The sequence below is a fragment of the Scylla paramamosain genome, chromosome 16, assembly GCF_035594125.1.
Source record: "Scylla paramamosain isolate STU-SP2022 chromosome 16, ASM3559412v1, whole genome shotgun sequence".
Lineage (NCBI taxonomy): Eukaryota > Metazoa > Arthropoda > Malacostraca > Decapoda > Portunidae > Scylla > Scylla paramamosain.
Genome location: NC_087166.1, coordinates 91,274 through 102,500, shown reverse-complemented (window position 1 = coordinate 102,500; position 11,227 = coordinate 91,274). Strand labels below are relative to the sequence as shown.

At 37.5% G+C, this 11,227-nt stretch overlaps 2 protein-coding genes across 3 annotated transcripts in view; both read right to left on the bottom strand.

Moving 5' to 3' along the window:
* Positions 1-1,257, bottom strand: part of LOC135107851 (ubiquitin-conjugating enzyme E2-17 kDa) — a 16,081-nt gene extending 14,824 nt beyond the window's left edge. Inside the window, exon 1 of one of the 2 annotated variants that reach the window (XM_064018140.1) lies at positions 949-1,257. In XM_064018140.1, coding sequence (XP_063874210.1) covers positions 949-972 — 24 coding nt within the window. In that variant the 5' untranslated portion in view covers positions 973-1,257. The remainder of the gene's footprint in view (positions 1-948) is intronic. The other variant, XM_064018139.1, reaches the window with a different exon arrangement.
* A 994-nt stretch (positions 1,258-2,251) lies between these two features.
* Positions 2,252-11,227, bottom strand: LOC135107849 (histone H2A-beta, sperm-like). Its single transcript, XM_064018136.1, has 4 exons — positions 11,068-11,227; positions 8,468-8,647; positions 6,186-6,298; positions 2,252-3,108 (listed from the first exon to the last, which is right to left on the bottom strand). Exons 1-4 carry the CDS (start codon positions 11,078-11,080, stop codon positions 3,019-3,021), a joined length of 396 nt encoding a protein of 131 aa, XP_063874206.1. The 5' UTR covers positions 11,081-11,227; the 3' UTR covers positions 2,252-3,018.

The following is an 11,227-nucleotide window of genomic DNA, read 5'->3' as shown; positions in this document are numbered from 1 at the left end:
GAGCACCTTGACACCCCATCTGAGCCTCATTCTTATCAATGAATCCACAAAACTGCAAAGCCCTATCACAGCTGGACCCTGAAGTCCACACAACCTTAAATCACCTCTTTAGCTTCACCTAACACTCTCCTAGCATCAAAGTCACATTCTCATTACACCACTTCAATATTCTAAAAACTCCCAAATAACTGCTACTTACCTTAAAATTCCACATTGTTCGCCTTTTTTTTTTTTTTTTTTTTTTAACTTTCGTTAGACAAACTTTATACAACCATCAAACCTCACACTTACCTCCACCACTGCATTGCACCCTCAGACCTGACTCACGACCATTAATGAGGTGAACTGGTCACTGTGGCCAACAGCTCACTTCACACTGGGCTTCCCCATCCCTTGCAACTGTTCCTCATCCCCTCACCACAGCCACCACCTCATCACATCTCACTGTACCTCAACTCTGGGCTGCACCACACCTCACTACTGACACCACCGCTACTACCACCACTGTCACCATTGACCCTCCCCTCCTCCCCACTCCCACCCAGCCTCACCACTGTGCCCTACCGTCTCACCACTGCCACATAGCCTTACCATAGGGTCTGGGGGTGCCTCGGGGCGCGGGTGCCGTGCAGTGGGCGTGCGGGCGTGCAAGGCCGAGCACGCCCGCACGCCTGCGCTACTGTAGTCTGCCTTGCTCCTACCACCTTTATACTGCCACAATCCCTCCTTTCCGCCGCCACAGTAACCCACTGCACTTAGTCCTGAGTCAGAGCCTCCGACCTTGACCGGGAAGTGTATTCTAGAACCTCACAAATACACGGAAAATACACGGACACTCTTCCCTCACAGCCCTCACTTCCCGGGTCCTGTTTGCTTCACGCAGCAGACTTAGCGGGCTTTTGACTCGTCTGATGGGTGGTCCAGTTTAGTCTCCACACTGCAGCTTACCTTATTAATTCTTTTTAGCGCCATATCTGTGTGTAGGAGCTGTAGTGCGTGCAGCCTTCCCTGCCTGCCTCACTGCCTGGGTCAAGATGGTGGTGGCGGAGGCGGTCCTCGCCGCGGAGCAATACTACTCACACCAAACAATTACTACTAAACGTTCGCCCCGCAGTGATTTCAGCTACAATTTTCTCCTTATATATTTTTTCCTTCTAAATTATGGGTTTAAAGTCTTCTTTGAGTAACCAGGGGGAAAGATAGTGTCTGCAGCGAACTACTTTACAAGGGTGTTCTCCGTACCAGGCTCAGCTGACGATATCATTTCCTGCGAAAAAATACCTGTCCAGGAAAGCATGACTCATGTTCGGACATTATCCAGATTATGACGTTGCCAATAATTCTGCCTTTATTCATCAACTTTCTGTAAACCTTTTCTCCTTCTTAGGTAAAGAGTTTATTCTTGTAGACTATGTCGATTTTTTGGCTAGGATGTCACTGTACAGCGGGGAATTCAAAGGTGGCTTAACTCGGTTATGAAACCAAATTCTATAACGATTTTATCCTATTTGAGTTTAATTTGGTGTGCCACTTATGATGGATCTTGAAAGACCTTAAAGTTTTATATTTCCCCCCCCCATCTAATTCCAATTAATCGTCTAGGTATACATTTAGTGACAGCTGAGTGTCATGCCTTCACTTGGGTACAGCATAAGAAAACACCGAATTTTATATGAAGGCGGGACACAGTGGGCGTGAAGAGACTGGGCTTGAATCTCTGGCAGGACACTCCAGGGAAACAAGCTCTGACGCGCTACTGATCAGGCCAAGATGATTACCAATGCCCAAATGGATTTTGTTTGGCCTTGCCTGTCCTTTCACTACATGTTAAATGTATATAGCTGCACATCTGCCTATGAAAATAAGTGAATAAATAAATAAATAAAAGAAATAATATAAAAAGTGCATTTGGGAATGAGCCCTACATTGCTGTGAAAGGGTTAACGTCCCTAGTATTTTCTATTACCATTTCTGCATTTCTGATGTTTGTTCCTAAGAGCACCCTTCAGGAGGATAGTCATAATGGGCCTCCAAAATGGTATCAATTGGGATCACAGCAAACCTAGGAATAGGGATTTATGTTTTGTTAACAGCTGGTGCTCATTAGGTGTTAAGACTGAGACACCTCAGTGTCCCAGAACCAAAGCCAGCAGTTCTCCCACCAATGGGTACCTAGAACAGCAGCTATCACATCCACACTCATCATGAATAGGGTGTCATTGGTTTCCTCAAGACTAAAATAAAAATACTGTTTCATGTGTTACACTTGTATTTATCCATCATTTGGGGAACATTTATTATTTTTAACAATTTTACACTAATACAAGGCACTCCCTGTCTCAGTTCCTTTTTTCTGCATCCAGGACTTTCAAAAAAATATATGTATTTCTTTTCAATTTACTTTAACATTGAGTACATCACAATAACTCTGATATTTTCAACCTTTTATCAACTTTTTCACATCTAAACTAAAACCTATTTGCAATGATTTCCCTCTTTTATTTTCCTTTGTTAATCATACTTTAAAATACAAATCCAAAACTTGACAAATTTCTATATGTATCTGATCACCAGAAGTGGTCACAACAATATTAAATATGAAATTTAAAATCATCTAAATTAAAAAAAATTAATATTAGCTTTGAGTTACCTAATGATCCTCACTCTATCTCTCCCACAGAAAAGAAAAAAGAATCATAATAATAAAACATAATTGACAATAAAATCCACAAGATTTTACAAAAAGAACCATAATAATGAAACATGAATGACAATAAAATCCATAAGATTTTACAGTCACCTTTACCAGCAATCACAACTAACCCTACAAATGTCACAATTACTGATGCAGTAAAACAACTGTGATCAAAATAATGAAATAAACACTCATTACCTTTTGGATACACACAGTAACAAAAAGACTTGTAACATTTCAAAAAGTCAAACAGGCACAAAATCTCTGGTGACCATCAGTTAGGTCTAAAGTGAAGGTGTGGTGTAACCATCTTCCATGATGGTTCAATATTCCTGGGACTGGCTGGTCTGTTTGGGGTTGGTAGATGTCTTCTGAGGGAGGAGGACGGCTTGAATGTTGGGTAGCACTCCTCCCTGTGCATGGGATGATGGGATATTTATTAATTCATAATGACTTCCTCACAACCAAATACTTTATGCATTAAAGACAATTCTGGACTGACTCATCTCTAAACATGAAAGTTGTGGCCAGTAAAATTCAGCAAATGTAAAAATATAAAATAAAATAAAATAAAATAAAATAAATAAATAAATAAATAAATAAATAAATAAATAAATAAATATATATATATATATATATATATATATATATATATATATATATATATATATATATATATATATATATATATATATATATATATATATTCTAAGATGTCTAATCATAAACTGACATGCCTGTCTTGTTCATTTTTTAGGTATTATAGGATTTAAGATTTGTAACAGAGAGAGAGAGAGAGAGAGAGAGAGAGAGAGAGAGAGAGAGAGAGAGAGAGAGAGAGAGAGAGAGAGAGAGAGAGAGAGAGAGAGAGAGAGAGAGAGAGAGAGAGAGAGAGAGAGAGAGAGATACTTTGGCAACTCACTGATCCATCACTACAATCTTTAGATGTATGGATGTATGGAATACTTAAAGGTATCTTTATGATAAAAATAACATATTTCAGATCCCAAAACATGATGCTCCTTAACTATATTACAAAAAAATAATGTAAGTGGGAAAAATAACCAAAATTTTCTCAAATGGAGAACTGCTTAAACTCATTTCCATAGATATCCCATCCTGGACTTTATCAATACAAGTGTTCACTGACAGAACAGCAAGCTGTCATTGTTATTACACTTAACATGATACAGGAAAAGTAGCAGTGCCTTTACAGCAAAACGACAATTTAACTTTTCCAACCAACATTGATAATGAATGCTGTTCATTACAGAATATATTACCAAAGCTGAACATCATACCTCCCTATCACTGGACAGCTCACAAAGCTTCCTACACTTTTACTGCAGCAGCCTCTGAGCCCGCACTAGCCTATCCTACATATGCATTTTGGTGGCTAATAATGTCCCAGGGACATATCAATTCCATCTACTTAACCTTGTTGACCCAAGTCATGGGAGCTCTGAATATTGCTCAGTGACTACTAGTCAAGGGATCTTTGAATAAATCTGAAATATTAATAAAGAGAGGTGCCTTGGAATCCAATTTAATTCAGGACATTCTGAAACTATTTTCCTCATAAGAAATAACTGAAAGTGAATTTATCCATTTCTGGATCCCAAGAAAACCTATTTTCAAAACACTTTTAACTGCAAATACACAAAATAAAATTAAAATAAAGTGAGTAAATTACCTAAATATCAAGTAATAATAATAAAAAACACAGCATGTAGAACTGTGTGTGTGTTTTGTCTTCACATCTTTGGTGATGCACAGTGTGGCACTGCCACATCTACCTATAGTCCATTCAGAGAATCTCAGCAAGACTTCTGTGTTTGGTTACCGGCCCTGCTACCCACTGGCCACCTGACTTTGAAAGAAACTCAGTCTCCCTTGAGAAATATGTGCTTGTACTTCACTTAGCTCAACAACTGCACAAGTTGGGCAAATTTTGTTTACATCTATGGGTGAAGCAGTATTTGTTCAACCATATCACAATTTTCAACATTGATAGAGTAAAAAACAAAGTTATTATGTTGAGTACAAGTTAAGAGATCAAATTCTATGATTTATACTCCAGTTTATTTATGCTGGTTGTATCCAGCCACTGTGAGATTATGCTTAAAATAAAACATTTCTTCCCAGACAGAAAATAGTCCTGAATATGATAGTGCTTTCAGATTTTACATCAGAAGTTATATGAAAGAGAAAAATAAAGATTTTTATGAGCATCTAACATGTCACTTTCCATCTTACAGTATCATGCGAGACACAGATCAGGGAGGAGCTGGGTGTTTCCCTCCGTCCCTCGTATGACATTATTGATAGCTAAATAGAACATGAATTTATCAACAGTAACATATCAGTCACTTTACACTGAAAGAGTGGTAGAAGGATGGAGAACACAGATCTACCATGACTGACTGTGACAGGTATCTGCCAAAAGTGCACTCACCATTTGAGCCTTTAATTTGGTGGATTTCATTATGGTGAACCTTTTCATCTAGAGATTTCAACATCCAACCAAAGCATTACCTTTCTAAACACTTATGTTGATATTATTGTTGTCAAAAACTTAAGAAGAATGTGAATCTGAGGTGTTGGAACTATATACTTAGCAAGATGCTTTATTATTAAGCATAATCTCATAATGCCTGGACATAATAATTAAAAATATACTGGTGTATAAAATGTAAAAATTTTATTCCTTAACTTATACTCGCCATACTTTGTTTTTTTTTACCATATCAAGGTTAAAAACTGTGATATAACTGAATAAACACTGCTTCATCTATGAATGTAAACAAAATTTGTCTCATTTGTAGCTGTTGAATCAAATGAAGAATATAAGTATTACTCAAGAGAAGTTAAGTTTCCCCCAGACTCTGTGGACGAATGGTGAGCAGGGCTGCCAACAAAAAAAACAGAGGTCTCGCTGAGATTCTTTCTCTGAACAGACAAAAGAATAGTGTGGATTGTATGCTTTGTCCCCCAATATCCGTGGTAAATATACAAAGATGATAATTAAAAAGCCCCACCACTCAAGGTGAAAACATGAGTTAAACTAGCACCAAACTAAATGAGCAGTGTGCAAAGATGCGTGTCAAACGTGTGGGAGACGTGTGAACAAACTTAGACACTATGTTTGTGTTTGGCTTATGAAAATGTGTTTGGATTTTAGAGCAAAATTGTAGAGCAAGTGTTGTATGCAACAACACTTACAGTAAAGGAATGAGCTCCACTGCAATTCAACATCTACCATCATGGTGCATGACGGTGGTCAGTGATATTGCCTACCATTATGGAGTAAGGAATATGATGGCTGTGAAGGGACAGGTGAACATCAAATTTCTGACGTGCATCTTGGAACACTCTTCTGACCCTGAGCTGACCAGTTATTATCACCTGCTCCCAGAAAGACCATGTGGGTACTTCAGACTACAACATATGTAGCACTATTAAGTCCTTAGTTATTTGACACAACACTCACTTGAGCTATTGTGACATCACTCAGGAGTTTGTTGAGTTCTTCATCATTGCGGATAGCTAGCTGTACATGGCGAGGGATTATGCGACTTTTCTTGTTGTCCCGGGCAGCATTACCTGTTGACACATGGATGATAAGATTTATGGGTAACAAACATGTAAATAAGGGTGCATAAATAACGATTCAGAGACATGATCATAGTTCAGGTCTCGTGTAATGCAAATAGGTAAATAAACATAATTATACAGTATTTGCATAAAATTTTCGGTCACCCTCCCTGCATTCCAAATAACAAGAAAATGAAAATTTAATAAAGACTATAATTGTAATACAACACAGCAATTGTGAATAGTTCAGACTTCCCAATGGCATATTTTCCCAATTTAATTGATCTCAGGCTGTAACAAGGGAAGGTGGAGCTTGTCAACTGTCAACCTTGTCATTAGATTTATGCCACTGCCATTAATTAAATGCTCTTTACTTTGTTAAACATATAATGAACTGAGACCTTATAGCCATGGGTGTCTGGAGGGAGCAAGAAAGCCAGTTGTCCCACTGGCATTCTCAAGTCTAGGTCTATTTAGTGTTTCTATTTTGATATAAAAGGAAAGCCCAACTATTTCCACTGTAGACAAAGGGATAGTTTAGAGTATATTTGAAGAAGAGGGAATAGCTATGTGAAAGTTTGTGTTGCACAGATACAACTAGTTCTTGTTATTTGTGGGGGTTAAGTTCTGTAAAACCCTCACATCTTCCACATAGGATTATCTTCCTCAACTCAATTTTGACAACCACCCAATGTTAACTTCAGCACTTTTTCTGCATAACAATGCACTAAAGAAACACTGGAACACACCAGTAATGCTATATTACAAAAGTATAATATGAAAAAACAGGATATATAAGAGAAATTTAAAAAAATGAAGCATAAGTGTGTGCTCGGACAGAGTTCTGCTATAGTGACAAGAGTGAGGCAAGGATGTGTGATGTCTCTGTGGTTGTTTCACATTTTCATGGATGGCTGTAAAAAGGGAGACGAAGATACAGCAGGAAATTTTGGTACAAGGCTCAAACAGAATAGAATGAGAAAAACTAAAGGTAAATGATCAAGTATCAGAGAATATTTTTTTCTTTTTATCTTGTATATAACAGGAGGTCTGGCCAAAGGGCTTAAAAAAAGAAAAAAAAAAAAAAAAAAAAAAAAGGCTAAGTACTTGAATAAGCAGGAACTGACTGACTGGAGAGGGAGAGGGAGAAGTTCTTTTGCTGTGGCCACCCTATTGTGGGAAACATACTCCAAAAGGGAGCAAGATATCAAAAAGATAACTAGATACAGAGAGAAGAATACATTACATATAATTATTAGAATGAGAAAATGATGGCACTGAAAAGAGAAACTAAAAGGAGAGTAGATGGAGAGTTTGATGGGAAGCTGAGTGAAAAGCACAATGAGAAAAAATTTGAAAGTAGTTTAAAAGAGAGAAGGGTGAGAAAAGTATGAAAATATAGCAATGAAGAGAGAGGATGATAACTGTGCATGGCAAAGCTGTAGCTAAAGATGAGGTAATGGCAGGAATGTTAAAGTATGGAGATATGATAATACATTAGATGTTTCTAATGTGATCTACCACAGAGGCACAAAAAAAGTATCAGATGAATGGAGGAAGGCAGTTACTGTACCTCTACATAAAAGTAAAACTGGCAGGAATGAATGGAATAATTATATTGACATGTTTTCTTAGTGTGCCCAAATAAATCTATGGAAGTCTTGACAGAGGCTGGTGGAAGCGAATGAGGTGAAAGTAAGGCTGTGTTTACACCAAGCGAATTGAATTGATTCAATTCATGAAAAATCAACACAAATTGTGCTTTGTCTTGACTTGTCACATGAATTTCAATGTAACTGTTGACACCAAGCAAAGTGAGTCTATTCACATTATGCCGATTCATGGTGATTCAGTTAATGATTTTTTCGTCAGTCACAGCAATTCCACCAGAGTGAGCATCATGTTTTTGGATGACCTGATCAATTTATTACCAGAGAGACATCTTACATATGAAACTTGTGATTCTGTTAAAGGTGATAATAGGAAAGCCAATAGGAAGATGGAAAAATAAGGTAAAGGAGTGCTCAAATTAAAGTGAAACTGAAGCCAAATAGGGAGAAGTGAAGGCTCTTCCACTGTGGGCATCCACTTGGAGGATGCTCCCAGAAGGAAGTTAGGTGTCAGAGAATGAAGGAAACAAATAATGATAAGCAGGATGGAGCAAAAAAGAAAACTGACCTGCCAATTCCAAAACTTCAGCAGCAAGGTACTCCAGCACAGCCGCTAGGTACACGGATGCTCCAGCACCGACTCGCTCTGCATAATTCCCTTTGCGCAACAGTCGGTGTATCCTGCCTACTGGAAACTGGAGGCCAGCACGGTTAGACCGTGACTTCTTTTTGCCACCGCTGGCTTTGCCTGTGATAATGAAGGAACAGCTTTATCAGTACAACACTTCAGGCTTGCATGTTCACAAGAGGGCATCAAGCCCTAGCATCTAACTGTTTTTATCACTACATATTTTATGTATGTTTCCACAAGTAAAATGACGTATTTCTCCAGTATTATGGTATTTGGGAAGTAGTTGTGGTAATCATTAAATCTCACATTAATAAGGAGGAAAGATAAGGAACAAGAGTGACAGCACAGTCTTGAGTAGCAAGGCTGTGAAAAAGATGACAGCATGAAATTAACATGTGCAGTAACCACAAAATGAATAGCAGAAGGTAGCAAGAGATCTAGTACTATATGGTAAGATTGAAGAAAATTAGAGAAAGAAGGGGTGTTGAAAAAATGAACAGCCTTTGAAATCACCCTGTCACAAATGCTATTAGAATGAAATGCCATACACAGTCAGACAGGCTCTTGTTTACAACCAATAATCTGGAAGGTGGAGGTCTGTCAGAGATGGCACAAAATGTTCCACTTGATAACCAAAACTGAGCTATGAGATTTGTAAAGCAGATACAAGAAACCTGAAAAGCTATCTCAATGACAAGTTTCTGAAGTGTTGAGAGGGAAACCTGACAAATACGGTTAAATAATAAAGAACTGAGTCATCAACTTGGCAGACAGTATAAATGTAATTGTGGTTGAAACCATCTTGAACAAGAAGCTGGAATGTTATGATTTAAATCATATTATCTAAACCATCGGATTTTTAGCGGTTCTAATCAGTAACAAAAATCATGATGACAGAAAATAAACAGATAAATACATAAAGGTGATTTTTAATAATCTACTTATTTTTTTCTTATTCCACTGAAGTAAATAATTAGCTAAATATAGAACAATAATCCCATTTACATGAAAGGAATACACCAAGAATTTTTCTATTCTCTACCTCTGTAATGGTTTAATGACTACATAATACTACACTGTACACAATTACTGCCTACACAGCTACAGGTTCTTAATTTATTCTTCATGGAGTGAAGAGCTCTAGGTTATTTCTTACAAAATTCATGTTATTTCATGGAAGTGCAACATTTAAACTATTACCTTAGTAAAAATGTGAAATCCCTGTCATTCTTTGCATGGTGGTAGTATTTTGCTAAAGACTAATAAAAATATGTACTGATGATTCCTAGGCAGTTTTCTTTGTAGTTTTCACAAATATATATATATATATATATATATATATATATATATATATATATATATATATATATATATATATATATATATATATATATATATATATATATATATATATATATATATATATATATATATATATATATATATATATATATATATATATATATATACTCCTGTTCTAGTGAGAACTATATTTATGGAGCATAACTGGATTACTTTGACTTAAGAAGCAGACATTCAGGATGCAGCAAAGTTCTCTACTTAGTTAAAAATTTTTTTTGTTTATAATTCTGCTTAGAAAATTCATCACTTGTGATGCCTAAGATCTTGAGAATTTACTGAAATTATATACTAGTATAGGAAGCTCTCTCTCAATTACTAAATGCTGTGATTTAGCTCATTTTAGAATGGAGCCACATGACTTTCTGTCAATCCCACACACACACACAATAACTTTTCCTACCAGTTCTCTGGTTTGTTGACCATAATGAGAGAGAGAGAGAGAGAGAGAGAGAGAGAGAGAGAGAGAGAGAGAGAGAGAGAGAGAGAGAGAGAGAGAGAGAGAGAGAGAGAGAGAGAGAGAGAGAGAGAGAGAGAGAGAGAGAGAGAGAGAGAGAGAGAGAGAGACTGAAATTCCACTCTTAATATGTAACCTAATCTGGTCTTTATTGTTACATTAGGTTAGGAGTAATATAGTAGTACCTGTCTCTCTTGCCTACATGACCAAGAAGCTCATCCACATGCTGCTAATTAGCTATGTTTCGTCAATATAAGTGGAGTGGATTCATTACCTATGTTACATAGGTAATGTAGCTTCCCGATCATTTAAAGACTGACACAGCACATTTTGAGTTATCTTTTCCTGTGGTGCCGAGTCGTTTCAAGGAGCTAATGAATGTTTGTAGCCACTGTTGACTAGTACGCTAATACACGCAGGAAGGAATTGCTGCATTTGGCACCGGCTTGTGTCGAGCTGTCTTATTCATACCTACTGCTTAAAGCAAGTCTACACTTTTTTTTTCGTTATTGCAACAATTCATGTAAACAACTCTTGACCCGTAAGCATGGCAGATAATGCCTATATTACACCCTCAACCACATGGCCGTATGGTAACTTTTCAAAGTGGCGCCAAATTCTTCACTTTCGCCTTCTGCCATCCTGTCCCCGTCTTCCTTGTGCCTCCTCTGCCTACGCCTCCACACCACTCTCACTTCATGTGTCCATTTTCTATACATACCTCTGCCAGACATCACTATATATTCGGAGTCACGAAGGTATAAAAGGTACAGCTCCAGTGACCAGCACCTGCAGGGACTGCTCCCTCCTCCTCAACACCAGCGTTGCCAGATTGTTTTGGCCATATTATCGTACTACGATCTTGATCTTTATGGTACAGG

Coding starts and splice junctions, on each gene's coding strand:
- LOC135107849 (XM_064018136.1), bottom strand. Junction 6,299..8,467: donor TGAAGTTTTGGAATTGGCAG/GTCAGTTTTCTT, acceptor ATGTGTCAACAG/GTAATGCTGCCCGGGACAAC. Junction 3,109..6,185: donor GTGATGTCACAATAGCTCAA/GTGAGTGTTGTG, acceptor TCCCATGCACAG/GGAGGAGTGCTACCCAACAT.